Source organism: Bactrocera neohumeralis, chromosome 6 (genome assembly GCF_024586455.1).
Source record: "Bactrocera neohumeralis isolate Rockhampton chromosome 6, APGP_CSIRO_Bneo_wtdbg2-racon-allhic-juicebox.fasta_v2, whole genome shotgun sequence".
Lineage (NCBI taxonomy): Eukaryota > Metazoa > Arthropoda > Insecta > Diptera > Tephritidae > Bactrocera > Bactrocera neohumeralis.
In genome coordinates this window covers 64,700,909-64,719,587 of record NC_065923.1, presented here as the reverse complement: position 1 = coordinate 64,719,587, position 18,679 = coordinate 64,700,909, and the positions used below count along the sequence as shown (strand labels likewise).

Below are 18,679 nucleotides of genomic sequence, written 5' to 3'. Positions count from 1 at the left end.
TATTTATAAAGAGCACTTAAAATATCGCTAATTAATAAACGAAAGTAAACAAATTAGTGTTCTAATTGTGCATTAGCTGAGATTAGCAAAATTCTATTGAACACAGTCGATAATTAAACTCACAATAGAGTTATTTGTATACAAACAATTAGTGCATCTCTCACAGAAATGCAGTTACTATATATACAATTTTACAACTAATTCTTATATATACACATATTTAACTATTTAACATGTACTTATGTAAGTCAAGCGCAAACAATGCGACAAGTGTTTTAGCACGGTTTTGTTTATAAATCAATTGAACACGCAGCGAACAAAAACAAAAGAGTCCAAGAAAAGTAACAAAGCGACTTAGAAATGTCAGTAAAGTATGATGCTAGAATGTATTAAATTGGCTCAAATGCTATGCGCGTAAAGAGTTAAGTGTTATTAAATTAAGTCGGAGGATTTATCTAACTAGAAATGCTTGTAAACAGTTGTAAATCACTAAGTTAAATAAAATAAATGCCATGTGACGGTTTGATGGTAACACATTGTTCATAATTTTAGTACACAAATTAATTCTACAAAAATATGGCAATGGAAAATTTTAAGCACGAATGTACAACTGTTATTTCGCACTAAAAAGCTTATAATTAAATTTACAAATTCTAATTGCACTACAAATTTCATAACCATAAATGTTTGTAAAAGCTTAAATGGGTACACGGAAATTTACAATGGGCATTTGTTAATTGTTTTTCTTAGCGAAAATTAGTCTTTTACAGTTTGACTGGACGCTTAAAATAGGAAATGAAAGTATTCATCGAAAAATTCGCTCGGATGCAAATCATCGTCCTTTTCTGGGCTGCAACGCATTGCTATTTTGTGCGCATTTGAGTAGAGATCATCTATGTCAAAGTCATCATCTGTAAAACAAAGGAAAAAGAACAGCTAAAATAATGAATAAATTATTAAAATGGAATTTAAAGTATTTATAGTAACCGCGACCTTAGATTTATTGTGCCCTCTCTAAAATAACAAAGACTCACCTCGCCCCAGCATAATGATAAAGACCATTATACCGCTAGGTGCTAGTCAGGCGATGTGACCACTGTTTGGAAACATGGATCCTAGGGTCTTTATCCTGCGTCTGCAGACTGCTAAGCAGTCAATTAGCAGGTGTTCTGCAGTTGCAAACTCCCTGTCCCTTTATAGTAATATATTCATAAGTTAAATTAACTCTTAGAATATTAAAAATATCTACAATATATGCACTTTTATAGATGTTCCTGTTGTTGTAATCAAGAATTGTGTTTAAATAGAAGCTACGGTGACAGTTTTTGACAGGAACTGAATTCAATAAAATACGCTTAAGGAAACCTGAGTGTCTATTGGTGGAAATTTCCACTTGCCATAATATTTATACCCTGAACAGGCTATATTAAACTTGTCACTATGTTTGTAGCACCAAGAAGGAAACGTCGAAGATCCCATAAAGTATATATATAAATGATTAGCGTGACAATCTGAGTCGTTTTAGCCCTGATTGTGTGTCTCTTTGTATATACGCGAACTAGTCCCTCAGTTTTTGAGATATCGTTTTGAAATTTTTCACAAGTTTTTTTCGCCTTAAGGAGCTGCTCATTTGTTTGAACCGCCGATATCGGAGCTCTATAGCATCCAAACGACGTTAGATCGATTAACATTTGCGACGACGCAGCTTCGTTCTGGATACTGTAGCAGGTTAAACTTCTATTTATCCAGAATCGATCCCGACATATCAAATATATGTTCAGCATGCAACGAGCCATGACACTAACCACCTCTTTGCATGCCCAGTTAACCCTACACATCTGACACCCCTCACCCTTGGTCCGACCTGTTTCGACGAGCCTACCCTTGGATGACCTCGATGTCAACTTATCTGAACTTTACCAACCAAACGGGGACTAGATAGCCGTTACAACTATTGTATAGAAAACTTTTTTATTTGTCGAGATATCTTCACTTAATTTGGAGTTAATGATTGTCTCAGACAACACTATAATACATATACATACGTAAATATTGTTCAGTTCGGACTACTATAGTAGATAGCTGCCGAACAAACTGACCAAACGAAATAATGAAAAAATCACTTTATTACCCTTTTACACTATACAAAAATGCAACTGTGAAGGGTATTATTGCTGCGGCGTAGCCGAGGTTGAATGTTTTTCTTGTTTTAACATAAATACAAGTATATAAAGTTCATATCCCCCCAGTTGAAAAGGTTGGTCACATCCCTCAATTGTGACAAATGTATACTTTGAATAAGCAAACTAAAAGATAACCCTATAAAAGTGTTTTTTTTTACAAAACTTGTCATTGGAGTCGTTGGGGAATTGCTGATCTCGACTTATATTTGCCGAAAAAATAATAATAATATCAAAATTGTATGCCAACGAACCTTTATATTTCTGCTTTCTGCTCAGTCTCGATTTCGATAGCACCGCCTCATCGGCAATATCCAATTCGCTAGCGGCATTGCGACGTGAATAACGCACCGGCGGCGTTAGGAACCAATAATCATTCAATATACCACGAAAACCGGGCATCTGACGTAGTAACTGCAAATCTTTCGGCTGTTTGGAGAGCGCTTTAAAAGCGCGCAATTGCAGACAATCCGCTTGCGAGGTGGAATTTATTAAACGCACCATTGACTTGGCGGCTGTCGAACAGACCATAGCATAGAGTTTGACCTCTGGATCCAACGGTATATTCGTATAGGCCACGCCCAATGAACGACGATTCAAATAGAATTCCAATGTGCCGCGCGCACGATCCAAACAAATACCCACAATACAACCCTGGGAGAATTTGAGGCCATACGGCAATTGTACGCCGTTATGTTGTATTTTGCCATTGTAGGAAAAACCCCAGGATTGTGCATTTGTGCCGAGCGCCGAAACGAAATGATACTGGAATTGATTGAGCTCAACTTTATCGGTGCCAATACCGAACATCTGGAAGGAGTGGAGGAGAAGACAAAAACAAATATTAATTAATTTTTATTTGTTAATGAACATAAATTAATGTGTGTTGCAGATAAGCAGCAATAAATATATTTTTTATATTTATTACATATATATCATATATGTATGTATGCATGTACATATATAATAATTACTTTTTACATGTGTAAATCAATAAGTGAGCTTAGTAACTAGAGAAAATCGTGTAATTTCAATATATTTGCTATTTTTTGACCTTTTTTGTACAAGTTCAGCGCGTGGCTTATCAGCCTTTGTGTATTGCGCGGGCAAACAGAAGCTTACAATGCACAAATATTCTAAAAAAAAATAACTACTGTGAATGAATAGTATGCTAAATAATAAAAATTTGAATAATCATAGTGTATACTATATAATATATAGTATATGTATGTATATGTAAATATATATACATATGTGTATAATAAAATTGGTACGTGCCAGTGCTCCGCGTCTGCACCTATACTTTATCTTTCATACTTTAAATTTCATCCAAGCTAATTAGTTGCAGTTGCTGATAAGATAATGTAAAGTATAAGTGCAAATAATTTTAAATCCATTGGAATTATACCGACACAAGATGCTACTCTATCTAATGTACCGCCTTTAAGTTCCAAAAAACAAAACGCAATTGAATGCAATATATAAACTTGACATTCATATATATGCAACTTTAAATGTTATATTTACACAGTTATCTAAATATATTTATGACAATGTTTATTAAAACAAGAAAAAACGTTAACTTCGGTTGCACCGAAGCTAATATGCCCTTCACAGGTGCAGTTATTTTAGTAACTATGTGTTCAGTTTATATGGAAGCTATATGCTTTAGTAATCCGATGCGAGCAATTTTTTCGGAGATTATATTATTACCTTAAGCAGTAATCCATGTCAAATTTTGTAAGGATATCACGTCAAATGCGAAAGTTTTGCATACAAGAACTTTTTTCCGATAGTTTAGTTTGTATGGCAGCTATATGCTATAGTTAACCGATCTGAACAATTTCTTCGGATATTACATTTTTGCTTTAGAAAATAATTTATGCCAAATTTCGTGAATATTCAAATGCAAAAGTTTTCCATACAAGAATTTTTTCCGATCGTTCAGTTTGTATGGCAGCTATATGTTATAGTGGTCGGATATCGGCAGTTCCGACAAATGAGCAGCTTCTTGAAGAGAAAATGACGTTTGCAAAATTTCAAAACGATATCTTAAAAACTGAGGGACTAGTTCGTATATATACAGACAGACGGACATGGCTAAATCGACTCAGCTCAACATACTGACCATTTATACTTGTATATATATGTACTTTATAGGGTCTCCGACGCTTCCTTCTGGGTGTTACAAACTTCGTGACAAACTTAATATACCTACCCTGTTCAGGGTATAAATATGATACATTAATCCTATATTGGGGTACTCACAACCCGTCATAAAGCATCGTAAAATCATAAAATTATAAATTTTTGCACTGGTTTAAAAAAAATGTTGTTGGATTACATACAAAAATGAGTTTACACATTTACAATTCTCAATGCTATGTTTTCGGATCGTTATAACTTATAACTTTATAAGACTAAGTTAAACCCCTATATAGGTATAACCATATTAACATTTTGTGCCTATCTGGTCCAATATGGTAAGTTTCACAATGTTGTAAGATGTTGTGTGTTTTTTACAACAAAAATATATATATAATGTTAAAAAATAAACTATACCATAACCTAAAAATCAGCGTTGGTAATTTTTAATTAAAAAGGATCAAAAACTCAATATTTAATTGTAAAATCGGAACTAAAAATTAAGCATTTCATTTAAAAATCTCAATATTAAAATGAAAAACTGTAAAATTGCGGAGATCGTTTGAATGTGTAAGTTTGCCGATCATTGTTCTAGAATATTGAAAATGAAAAGAACGCACTAGCGAAAAATTGTAAATTCAAAAACATTTTATTTCTTTCACTCTCAATTATAAATGTGGCATTAACATACCATTTTGTCAATCCGGTACTTGGGATCACAACTTTTTCATTTTTCAATTGGATTAAACTTACAGCGTTGGGAACTTGTGCACTTGTGTCCCACTTTTATTGTCACTCAAATCTTTAAAAGCGTTTCTCTCGAAACTGTGTTTTTGAAGTCGGTTGGCAAGATTTCTCGAGAACTACTCAACCGATCTTCATGAAATTTTACATAGGTCTTTGAGATACAATTCTTAAAGACTTGGACGCAGGATTTTTTTTTCGATTACAACTATTTGGAAAAAAATGTCGCGAAATCTTCACTGAAATTTTCATTTTTTAGTAAAAATTTCTGTCAAAAACCCAATTTTCAGTTTTTTTCCTTCGTGCAAGTTCTAAGTTAAGGTTTTAACTAAAACACGTAGTTTTTCCTTTTAGATGATCTCTTGCGTATCTTTTTTCCGAGAAGTCACCGAAAATGGCGCCGAGTTTAACATTTTTTTTTTTTAATTTCAGAATTTCTTTGATTGCTCAAAATGTAGTTTTTGTTTTTCCGAAACCAAAATAGCATTAAAAAATATTTAAAAATACATACATATATGTATGCACTTATATAAATAGCAGTTAACGTTAAAATACATTGACATTTTAAGCAGTTTGGGCACGTTGCAGCACAAATTTGTGTGTACCTCTTTAGTATGCAAGACAAGAGCACTTGAACCAGGCAGCTATTGTAATGACGCAAATTTAACTGACGCTTGCATTAACGCCGTAGTTAGCAGAAACAATACGTAGTCCAATTAATTAGCAAATAATATCGACAAATCTAACTAACTAACGAGGATTTGTTACTACTTTAGTTATGTTTGTATGTACATATGGATTCATTTATTTATGTATTTACGTATGTAAATAGTGAGTTTTACTTTCGGAATTCAGGATTAATATAGAAACCTTCGGTATATCCTAACAAATAGACAGATATAAAAAGCAACAGCTAATTTATTTCTTATATAATATATAAATTTCATAATATTTTCAGGTTCAATCAAAGTGTACTATTCTATATATAAATTGTATATGCATGTACATATGTATACATATAAAGCCATTGCGTTATTCTTCTTCAATTAACATTCAAATAAACTCCAACTGCGCCAATTTTTACAAATTAGACCATTGAAATATAAATTGTCACATGCAGCCGATCTTCGCTGTTGTTGTTGTTGTTGTTAAAGCCGACGTTCTGGCAGACCTTTATAGTGGCTTTAGGACCATATTTCACATTTCGCCTAACATATTTAATCATACGTCACAATTCTTTAAATTAAAAGCAATTGACTGTCTTCAATCAATTGCCAACAACAATGTATGCTTGAGTGCATTTGTGAATATTTCAAACTCAAGCTTAGGTAAATAACCAACCACATGATTGAATTGTGATAAAAATCAAAGTGGAGCGAAACAAATAAATACATAAGTACATACACATGTACATCTTACAAATACGTTTTGGCGATCTGCCAAATAATTGGGAGATATGAGGGTATTTGTAAGAATTTTAACTAGTGTAATCGGTTTTAAAACTTTAAACGCATTATTTTTTCGAAACACTGTTGACAGAGTCAGTCAGAAAGATTTCTCCGAATCGGCTGGATCGAACGACGTGAAATTCTACTCAAAGAAATATTTTTTTTGACAATAATATCGATGTTTATGCCACTACTAAGTGTAAGTTTTCTCACGTTTGGTCAAAAATCAAAATTTTGACTAGTCCTTCGATCATTATTTGTTTTCATCGTAATAATTATGTAGTTTTTTTTTTGGTTTTGGATTTTCGATAATTTTTAGTGGAAAAGTCTTCCTTCTTCACTACCAGGATAATGATTTTTCGAATGTCTTCCTGGAGATCAGCTACGGAATCAAGGGAGTATTTTTAAAATGAATTACTGATTTCTAAACTACATAAAATTCCATAAAATTACATTATTTCTATTCATTAAATACAACGCCTTTTAAAAAATCTTCACAAAAGCAAGATGGATATAGCCCTTAAAATAACAATTTAATTAAAAGTAATTTTTTGCTTTTATAAGAAATTTTTGTGTCTTAGCTTATATGTATGTCATATGTTTTTGTATGCAGGATATCAGAAAAACTACAATACGTACATGACATACTATATATTTAATTGAACTATATTACATATACATATATCTCAAATTTTTCCTAAATGTCTCGCTTATTGTTGATCTCTTAGTTGTTGTTGTTACACTATTAGTCATAGAAGTTCGACATATTCTCTTTTCCAAATGAATTTTACATATCTACTTATATGAATATTTCATAGCCATTGAAAGAGCTTGTAATTCGAATAAATGTATTTGTTGTTGTTTTTGTGAGAATATTAGTTACAAAAGTTAGACTTATTCTCCTCTTCCATTTACTTTACTAATGCTTTTAGCCTTAGCGAGTTTTCTATAGCAATGTTTGAATAAATTTTCACTAAATTTAGACACGAGTGCAGTAAGTATTAAGCGCAGCAATAAAACTCTAATTTGACAACGCAAGATACAAAAACATCTACAACAAAATTTCATTACTGCATTTGTTGCAATGCAAGCTTGGCTAGAAAGGAAATGAGACGCTGCATATGGAGACATTATGCACTTTGTATGAGGTTATTAGGTGTTATCTTAAGCTTAAACACAAAAGCTAAAGAACTCTGTTGGCCTTATAGATATGTATGTATTATACATAAGTATGTAGGTGTGTGCATTTGACTTTAAACATAAACAATCTATGAAACATATTTTAAATAACAAATAAAAAATAAAATTAATTATTGTTTCAATTGATAACGGTTTAGCATTTAATCACCAGCAGACAGTTGACACAATAAAAGCAGACATACATATATACCTATGTACACATGTATATATACATAAATATGCTCACAAGCTATTAATGCCCGCATAACGACGATTGTAAAAAATAAATAAAAATTATGAGTATATAATTATGAACAAAACAACGTATATGAATACATATTTATGAATAATATATAAAGGTATCATTCTTTTAAAAATATATAATACACATATAAAGTATAAAGGTGTATGAACTAAGGTTTGTTTTTTACGATAATAAATAATAAAAAAGAATAATTTTAACAAAGGCTTCGATAATAAATACGAATGTGCATAAGCAACTGAGAAATAGTAGGTGCATACATACACATGATCATACAAATATATGTACATATTTTTTAAGAACTGCAAGTGAGTAGTGCGACAGGTATGTACATACGTCTACAAAAAAAAAAAAAAACTAAAAGCGTTCAAGAAGTTACAACGAATCAAACTTGTTGTTAAGGAAAATATTTTAAGGCGGTTTGTTTAAAATTTGTTGATAATTGAAAATAGATTGTGATATATTAAAATTAAAAAGCCTGCAACTTTGACCCATTGTTCTACTTTAAATGACTAAATGATAGACTGAGAGATAAGTTTGAGACTTGAGCAGCAAATCGTGTGCCATTTGGGCTATGATTTTAAAAATAAAATCAGAATTAATAAAATATTTTAATATTAACGCTATAATCCGAAAGCAGCCACATTTTTTTATTATAATTAAAATATGTCTTATTATTAAAGTATAAAAAAAAATGTTGCTTATAGAGTAAGCTGAAAATGTCAAATAATTTCATTTTATTTTTTGCTGCCTTAGAAATAATTAAAAAATAATAATAACAAATCTCTTGAAAACAAAACTCAAGTAATTAATTTGCACTCAAACTTACCACATCGGTGCCGGATAGTGGCGTTATGATGCGCATCTCCCAGAAATGCACCATGCCCGTCTTAAGAGGCCGTTCACTGCGCACAATTGCAGTACCCTGACTATAGGTAGGGTGAAAAGTGATGTCAGCACCTTTGATCAAGGTGTCAGTTGTTTCATTCTGTTCCCAACTCCATTGCAAACCATTCGGTTGACACACAATTTCCTCCGGCGCTTTCTCCAGATTAGAATCTTTTGTGACAGTATGTTCTAAATTTTCATTTTTATTTTCCACAACACGTTCACCACAACGACAATTCACTAAATCTGGTAGATATCCTTTATAAGTGGCCAGCAAGACACTTTTCGGAAATGTACAATCACAAAAGGGTTCAACGGGTCGCTGTGTAGCGTTTATGTATAGTTGGCGACGATGAGACATTTTCTAATTCTGGAAAGTTCGAAATGTTTGCGGTTGTTGTAAGCGTGATCTATGAATGGACAAATGTTGGCCAAGAGTTGTAGATATAAAATACACACAAGACGTTTGCATGCACGCAGCGAGTGTTCATTTATGTATGCGTGGAAAATTCCACAAGCAACACTTTGCCGGAGTTATGCGTATAGCGCCTACACACAGTAAACTTGTTAGATATTTGTAATGTAGTGTTTTCCCAATTTATCTGGCTAGCTAGCTTGCGCTCTTCACGAGTTCCGTTGAGCGACTGTGCCAATGCCGGTGATTTGACTTCGGGTATAACTTTGCGTCTCTTAATATTGATTACACATCTATGTATATATATTATCTATGCTTACACTTTGTAAATTGTAAACAGTTTATGTATGCTATTGTTTAAACAAGACGCCAGCTGTTGATACAGGAATAATTCCTGTGTTGATAGTTGTTCCGAAAGTTTTATGTGCGAAGAATGAGGGGTGTGGTAAACGCGCTTGCTGTGGAGAATGAAATGTTTATAAACAGCTGTTGGTTATCGATAAGCATATTAATTGCGCGCAAATACAGAGAGGTTAGCGCTTAGCGGTGGCGAGAATTATCGATAATTTCTTTGTATTATTTATATTAAATTATTATTTCAACATAAGATTGTATGCCAAATTTTAAATTATTATTTTTTGCTTGCTATGAATATGTTTTTTATATAAAGTAAATTCTGAATAAAGTAACCAATTGTATTTTCATATTCGATAGCGTGCTACATCGATAACTGTAATTTGAGTTTCCTTATCCTCACTCGTTTGACAGTTAGTTTTTACGATCCTTCAGCTTCCTCCGATATGTTGAATTGTGATTAATTAAATTTTTAAAATATTTGGCAATAACTAACGAATTAAAATATATAATATCCCTTTTGCACGGTTCGGTGAACTAATTATAGTGAGTTTGATGGTTTTTTTTATAACATAACGTGTTTTAAAGAAATAAAGTGGAGAAGTTATTGGCTGGGCATATCATAAATTGTCCACGCAATGTTCGAGAAATTGTATGTATATTTTTGTATGAGTGGTAGTGATATTTTTGGAAAGGATGAGTCTATTTACTTTGGAATGCCAAAAATCGACATTTCATTGGGAAATATCATATGAATGTAAGTTTCACTTTTCTTTTTGTCTGTGGCATGTTAACTTGTTTGGTATTTGTGGAGAATATTGTGTTTTACACTTAGCGTTGCGAATTTATTAATTAAAAATATTTGGAAAAATCAGATATCTATTTCTGATTATACAAAAATTAAATTTTTAATTCTGTTTGGAATTTGGGATTAAAATAAAATTTGAAATTCTTATTTTGGGATTAGATAAACTGATATTTTAATTTTATTTTTTTAAATTAAATAATAAAAATTGTATTTTTTTGCTTTCTTAATAAAAATTGAAGTTCAAGACGTTTGGGAATAAAAAATGAGAAAATATTATATCGAGTTATAAATTTATTTTAAAATAAAATATTGTGTATATTTAAAGCTGTAATGGAAAGAAATTCAAAGATTTACATATTTCTAATTGAAGCAATATAATTAAAAAGTATTAAATACAAATAATTTAATAATTTATTTAATATAATTTAATTTATTTAATATAATTTATTTAATATAATTTTCCTTTTCACAAAATAATCAAAATGGTAGAATACGAAATACACAATTATTCAATTTAATACTTATAATTAATTAAATATTTTTTTCTTATTTTCAACCCATTATTTAATTTTTTAACCTAATTTTTTAGCTTTTTTAATTATAATTAGAGGTTTCACATAGTCTCATAAAGTTATAAGTTATAACGATCCGAAAACATAGCGTTCAGAGTTGTATTTGCGTAAGCTTATTTCAGTATGCCATGCAACAACAAATTTTTCAAACTAGTATAAACATTTATGATTTTATGATTTTACGATGCTTTATGACACGTTGTGAATACCCCAAATATAAAAAAAAATAATTCAAATGTTTGGATTCAGAACGATACAATTTGAAGGAATAATTTATTATAATTTTCCATTACTCTTGCATAAAGACCGTTTATGATTTGCAAATTTCTTTTTTTTTCTTTTAATTTCTCTAACTATCATAAATATTAAGCATAAATAAACCTTGGATTAAACAAAATATTTTCCAACAAATTATCAGAATTAATTTTATTAAATAACGCATGCTTTGATTTATGGTTTGAAATTTTATTAGATGTTCTAGGCATCTCACTATAAACTGGACTTTTGCGCTCCATCATATTATTTTCATGAGAGCTTTGAATTTCGACACCATTTCCTTCCAAGACTGCCGGGATCGGCTTTTTATCAGACTCAATTAAAGCTAAAGCTGATATGTCATTGCTAGCTGCAATGCCACTACTTGTTTCTAGATCGTAATTTTCACTGACCAAATTTTTTCTAAAACAACTTTCACTGTTTGAGCTTTTCAAGCCTACACTTTCGCTATTGCAAAAGTCTTTAAATAAACTTTTCACTTTGCCTTTCGAATTTTTGGCCAAGCCCACTTTTCCACTAAGGTACTTTGATTTCAACCGTTTCGTTATTTTTGTATACTTTTTTGTTTTGAATAACTTGTCCTCGTTTATAGATCTCTGATAAACGGTGGGTTTTCGCAAATTTTGTACATTTTTTATTGTTTTATTTTCGCTTGGTATTATATCGGTTGCTTTTTTCGAGCTAACAATTTTCGTTATTTGCTTAAACTTTTGATTTTTAAATTGTTTATCTTCATCTATGGATCTATAATAGATTTCTATTTCAGCGCCATCTTTTGTGTTAATAACGCGTTTCAGTTTTCTTTTTTGTAGACCCTCTCTCACCTCGTTTGAGTTCTCTATTTCATTTGCTTTCCGTGCTTGTATATATTCATTGTACTCTATGCCGTTTAGTGGGTCTTCGACTCTCCTCAAATTCTGTACTTCAAGTTCTTCTTTTATATTATCCACTCTCTTATTTATAATAGAATTTTTCGCCACATTTATGAAACAGTCCACTGGTTGTAATGTTGTTTTATAATTATATCTATACTCATTTTCATGTTGTATAACAAGATGACCCGGTATTATTTTGGTAATAGTTTTATGTGGATCGAAGATGCATTTAAAACTCAGCGATCCCATGTCGTTCATGCTTGTGACTAAGGCTAAGACGCAGCTGATTGAAAATATCACTCTGATAAACTGGAAATGTGGGTGAGAGATGGTTGGAAAAAATTAGTTGTTCCCGCAAATTTAAATAATTTTTTACATACCTTCATTGAAGCGGGAGTATTGATTTTCGTTGTTTTATATATTACTATTAGTTAAACACTGAATTGCAAAATGCAAATAATTATGGTAGTAAACGAAGTCATAAAAATTTGCGTAAAATTTCAATTTCAACGATCTTGAACTAGAAATGAGAGAGAGTACATGGTATTATGTGAAAAAATAGTAGACAATTTTATACACAATATAATTGGTAGTACAATGAGTATTATAATAATAACCGCAATATTTGCAGTATTAAAGATTAAAACTATTTTTTGGCCACAAAATTTTAGCAAAAACTTGTTTCTTATATTTGCTTTAGTTTTTTTTAGTCTTTAAGGATATTCAGCTACACTCCATAATAATATATTTACTTGTTTATAAATCTCATATTGCTTTGGACCCTTAAAAATCAATCTCTGAATTGACTAATATCCATTAAATTATAAATTTTTGAAAATTATAACGAATATAAAGTACAATGCAGTAAATTCAGCTCAGCTGAATATACATATGAATGATTAAAATTCCTTATTTTTTATAAATTTATTGAAAGCTCTTTTTTAAATTAAAATCATACAACTTTAAGTGCGCTGAATTAGTGAAATCTAGTTTAAAAAAAAAATGTCAAAAATGTCCTGTTCATAATTAAAATTAAAAACATTATAATAATTTTGATTACTTTAGAGTCATAAACTATAACCTTAATGTTTTAGAATTCATTATTTTTGCCGCTTGTATAACACTTTGTCTATTCAGCTCCGTATAAAGTAGCTGAATTGAATAAAAAAAAAATTTATTTAAAATCTTAATTTTCCATTATGCTAAAAGATAAATTTTAGTGCGATACGCCAGAGATTGAGATATAAATAATAGCGTTCTACTCTTAATTTTTATTAAACAAAATCTTCTTCTTATTCTTTACTGGCGTAGATACCAAGCGAAGCTTCTCCACCTGGTCTTTCCAACAGCCGCAAAATTTTTTGTTTATTTTTTATTTTTTTTTAGTTTGATATTTAGCTAGCTGAATAGCTTTGGAATGAGCTGAAAAGCTGCAAAATCTTTAGTTTATTTTTTATTATTTTTTCAGTTTGATATTTAGCCAGCTGAATAGCTTTGGAATGTATCTTTTCAACAAATTAAGTTTATATTCAGTTTTTTCGTTGGCTTAATTAATATTTCTATTAGCTGAATTGTGTAAATATATTTTAATGCGCCATTTAATTATATTTAGGCTACTGTTACTTCTTTGTTGAATTTATAAAGCTGAATAATTACAGTTTAAACAATAATTGTTTTAAATAAACTCTTTATTTGGCAAGTTAAAAATGTTTGATAATATATACATATGTAGTTTAGCTGAATATTATTTTTATTGCTGTATTGTTTTAAAATAATATAAAATAATATTTTGTTGCGCTTAAAATGGTTATAACTATAACTTATTGTGTGCATTTAGTTTGCTGAATTGCTGACTATAGGTTAAAAATGTACATTTTGAAAACACGAATATAAAAATTGATAAGAGTGTTACTGTTCAAGCGAAAATTATAATACATGAATAATTACTATTTGTTAATTAATTTTTTAGCTGAATTGCATTGTATTGTAGCTGAATTAAGTTTCCTTGCGGTATATTATATTTAAAATAGTTTTAACTTTAATTTATTGTATGCATTTAGTTTGCTGAATAGCTTACTATAGTTTAAAAATGTACATTTTCAAAATACACATTTTAAGATTGATAAAATTTGTAATACTCAAGCGAATATTTTCATTACATGAATAATTACTTTTTGGTAACTTATTTTCTTAGCTGAATTGCATAGTATTGCAGCTGAATTAAGTTTTATTGCGGCATAATATATTTAAAATAGTTATAACTTTAATTTATTGTATGCATTTAGTTTGCTGAATAGCTTACTATAGTTTAAAAATGTACATTTTCAAAATACATATTTTAAGATTGATAAAATTTGTAATACTCAAGCGAATATTTTCATTACATGAATAATTACTTTTTGGTAACTTATTTTCTTAGCTGAATTGCATAGTATTGCAGCTGAATTAAGTTTTATTGCGGCATAATATATTTAAAATAGTTATAACTAAAAGTTATTGTGTGCATTGTGATTGCTGAATAACTTGATAAAATTTCATTAATAGCATAATTACTTTTTGTTAATTAATTTTTTTTAGCTGCATTGCATTGTATTGCAGCTGAATTAAGTTTTCTTGCGGTATAATATATTTAAAATAGTCATAACTATAAATTATTGTGTGCATTTAGTTTGCTGAATAGCTTACTATAGTTTAAAAATATACATTTTGCAAACACTAATTTTAAAATTGAAAAAAATTGGTTATGCTCAAGCGAATATTTTCATTGAATGAATAATTACTTTTTGTTAATTAATTTTTTTTTAGCTGAATTGCATTTTTATGCAGCTAAACTAAGTTTTATTGCAGCTGAGTTGCTTTTTCTATAACTGAATTGCATTTTTTTGCAGCTGAATTGCATTTAAATGCCCAAAGGAGGTGTTGTATTACACCACTCCAATGTACGTATGCTCAACAAGAGAGTTAAATAGCTTGAAATGCACTTTTACCGAATTGCATTGCTTAGACTACATATCAAAGTGACTTCGGTAAGTTATACATACATAAACACAAATAGAACTGCTGTCAGGCAGCGAGGAGACTAGAACCGGGCTCAAATTCTGTTTGTAATATATACATACATTTTCATTTTTATGTACTTATGTATATATATATATGCAATACATTTTTGTGCATGTATGCATGTGTATATGCATTTGTAAGCCCCCATAGAGCTATATACCCCCCTGTGTTGTTGACTTCTGGCAAGCGCTTACACTTCCCCACTCATGGCACAGCTAATATAGAATGTACATAATATAAGTATGTAGGTATGTACCTAAGGCATATGTAAGTGTGCCAGTATGGGTGCATGCACGCTGTATAAGTTTCTATACGCCAATACATAAGTATATATTTAAGTCGTTGGCATTGCGGCCCCACGAACGAATGAGGCATATGAAAGGGTCCACTACTGAAAGCCGAGTTTTATCTCAGTATACTCGCATATGTATATGTATGTATATACTATGTATTTTTGTTTGTTTGTACTTTCATACAGCATCGTCATCATTTTTGACGAGGAGCCGTTGTGTGATGTTCTTTTATGTTGTTGTTTAAGTTTTTTTATTTTATCGCTAGCTGATAAACACACTCATGTGCACCCTGTATATGTGTATGCAACATACATACATAGAAACGTTCGCGCTTGCTAGACCGGCAGTTAAACGACAAGGCAGTCAATCCTATTGCTTTCTTCAGAATTCTTATTCGTTTGTTTGAAGTGATTCTCGCGTGTTCGCGGGAATGCGTGTGTTATCATCATATTTGTTTTTGTTTTTGTTTGTGCCTTTTTGTATTTTTTTATGAAATGTTGTTCGTGTTGTTGTTGTGTGTTTTTAATGATTGCTCCTCCGCTGAAGTTGGCGGCGGTGTTGGTGTTTGGTGAGGGCTTTGATTGCTGTTTTATGTGCCTGCACACCCTCATACATACACATATACCGCCTATATGCATTCTCTTTATGTGTTTGCGTGTTTATTTATCATTTATTTATTCATGCATACATACATTACTCCCATGTATGCACACTCACATGGACCGGGTCCGCGCATTTTATCGCATTCCGAAAACCATTTAAATTTCGCTGCCACGCACACGACGCGATCAGTACGAAATGAACAACGCGAGTTGACGCGACCTCAGACGTGCCGCGTTCGCTGACCAGCGCGCTCCAATAGTGTGGTGTGAGCGCGCGCCTGCGCCCCCACTCAGCGCCAGCGGTGTGCGCTGTGGACTCTGGAATTTTTGGCGGCCAAATTCACACATATATGTGTGTATGTGTATACCGCAAGGACATCCATGTAGCTGCTGCCGTTTTCGTACTCAACACTGGTGCAAAGCTTTAAAGCTCATGGAGCATTTGTGTAGCAAGCTTTAACAACTCCTCGAGTGTTTAGTTGTAGCAAGCAGTAAAAAGGATTAAGCAGCTTATATAACAAGAACAACAACAAATAACTTAAAAACATGGAAAAGTGAGCGCAAGCGCATGAGAGTCCTGGGAGTGCGAAGTATACTACTGCAAACTCCAAGCGCTTTTGCAAAACATCAGCAAGCTTGCAGGATTCGTGGCTTTCCGTGCCTTCTTGAGCGCGTGTCTACAGCAAAACTGAAAAATGCCGCGCTCCTGCCGCTCGTGCTGTCTTATATCCTGTGGATCAGTGCAATATTATACAATTAATTTGTTTTTGTTTTCGATTTGTTTGCATGTTTGTGTGTGTATGTTGAATAATAATTTTAATGTGAATTAAAAAATATATTTTCTTCATATTAAAATGTGTGCTTGTGTTTTTTGTATTTGTGTGCGTTGTAAAGCTTTAACTAATTTAAGAAAAAAATCTTGTGCTTTAATATTTTTAGTTTACTTAGCTTTAAGTTATTCTTGAAAATAATTTTTTTTCTTAACCGCATTTCAACACAAACTTTATGTATAACAACAAAATCTTCGCAAGTCTTCCATTATGTTGTGCATAAATTTGTGTTAAAAACTTATTTTAATTCTTAAGCGTAAATAATTACTGTAATGCTTAGTTTAAAATAAAGAAACAAAATTAAAAAAACATAAAAAAATAAAAATTTGTATGAATATTTAAATTTATATAAAAACTTTGTAATGAAATTGAAAAAAAATAAAATTAAATTAAAATTTAACAAAAAATTTTTGGTATTACTTTAGCATTTGTGAGCTTTTAGCACTCAACTTCCACTTATTCAGATCTTAAGCGCTGCTAAAAAATATTTTGTAAATCATATAACTTTGAAGTTTCTTCACCAATCCTAGAACAGCTGAATCCTTGATCCTTACATCGTTTAAAAACTTCTAAAACCACTGCTTAATGAAATGTTAGCTTTATCTTTCTAGTTACTCTGCAACATTGTACCATTTGTGGGTTTTAAAATCCGAATAAATTTTTCTGACGAGCAGTTGATCATCACCAGTCATGCTTTTCAATGAACGCTTAAGAACATTTATTATACGAGTTGTGTTAAAAAATGAAAAAACGTTAACTTCGGTTGCACCGAAGCTAAATACCCTTCACAGGTGCATTTCTGTTAGTAACTATGTGTTCAGTTTGTATGGCAGCTATATGCTATAGTCAACCGATCTGAACATTTTCTTCGGAGATTACGTTGTTGCTTTAGAAAATAATATATACCAAATTTCGTGAATATATCTTGTCAAATGTGAAAGTTGTCCATACAAGAACTTGATTCCGATCGTTCAGTTTGTATGGCAGCTATATGCTATAGTTAACCGATCTGATCAATTTCTTCGGAGATTACATTGTTGCTTTAGAAAATAATATATACCAAATTTCGTGAATATATCTTGTCAAATGTGAAAGTTGTCCATGCAAGAACTTGATTCCGATCGTTCAGTTTGTATGGCAGCTATATGTTATAGTGGTCTGATATCGGCCGTTCCGACAAATGAGCAGCTTCTTGAAGAGAAAATGACGTTTGCAAAACGATATCTTAAGAACTGAGGCACTAGTTCGTATATATACAGACAGATAGACGGACATGGCTAAATCTACTCAGCTCGACATACTGATCATTTATATATATACTTTATAGGGTCTTCGACGATTCCTTCTGGGTGTTACAAACTTCGTGACAAACTTAATATACCCTGTTCAGGGTATAAAAATAACAAGAATTGTAAAATTAATCTTTTGCGTGTTTGGAGAGTCCATTTATATATATATTTATATTTTGTTTATGTACAAGTCTCTGAATACGACACAATTTTCAGCTGTATACACTGCTTACCTCGTCTCGAAGCAACCGTTAAGGTTAGAAGTGTTTCTTTGAGCTTGGCGATTTTCGTTTGTTCGTTCACTCGTTGCTTGTTCGTGAATTCTTGGCCAAAACCAATACTTTAACGGTACTTCAGCCTAAATAGTGGCAAAGGCAATGGGATGCGGCAGAAAAAGGAAGATGGGCTCATTAAGAACGTACCAGCCTGGATTGGGAGACAGCACGGGGAGACAGATTT

General features: G+C 31.3%; 2 protein-coding genes across 2 annotated transcripts; both read right to left on the bottom strand.

The window, feature by feature from the left end:
* Positions 1–515: 515 nt before the first annotated feature.
* On the bottom strand, positions 516–9,709 carry LOC126761675 (SPRY domain-containing SOCS box protein 3). Its single transcript, XM_050478032.1, has 3 exons — positions 8,788–9,709; positions 2,435–2,990; positions 516–911 (listed from the first exon to the last, which is right to left on the bottom strand). Exons 1-3 carry the CDS (start codon positions 9,205–9,207, stop codon positions 784–786), a joined length of 1,104 nt encoding a protein of 367 aa, XP_050333989.1. The 5' UTR covers positions 9,208–9,709; the 3' UTR covers positions 516–783.
* A 1,651-nt stretch (positions 9,710–11,360) lies between these two features.
* On the bottom strand, positions 11,361–12,532 carry LOC126762824 (uncharacterized). The gene is made up of 2 exons (XM_050479866.1): positions 12,527–12,532; positions 11,361–12,455 (listed from the first exon to the last, which is right to left on the bottom strand). Exons 1-2 carry the CDS (start codon positions 12,530–12,532, stop codon positions 11,361–11,363), a joined length of 1,101 nt encoding a protein of 366 aa, XP_050335823.1.
* Between the last annotated feature and the right edge of the window lie 6,147 nt (positions 12,533–18,679).

What these genes read in the sequence shown, in the direction of transcription:
- LOC126761675 (XM_050478032.1), bottom strand. Translation starts at nt 9,207, where the DNA reads ATGTCTCATCGTCGCCAACTATACATAAACGCTACACAGCGACCCGTT. An exon ending in CACTATCCGGCACCGATGTG is followed by an intron (nt 2,991 to 8,787) that starts GTAAGTTTGAGT and finishes CACTCCTTCCAG; the next exon opens with ATGTTCGGTATTGGCACCGA. An exon ending in CAGAAAGCAGAAATATAAAG is followed by an intron (nt 912 to 2,434) that starts GTTCGTTGGCAT and finishes TTTGTTTTACAG; the next exon opens with ATGATGACTTTGACATAGAT.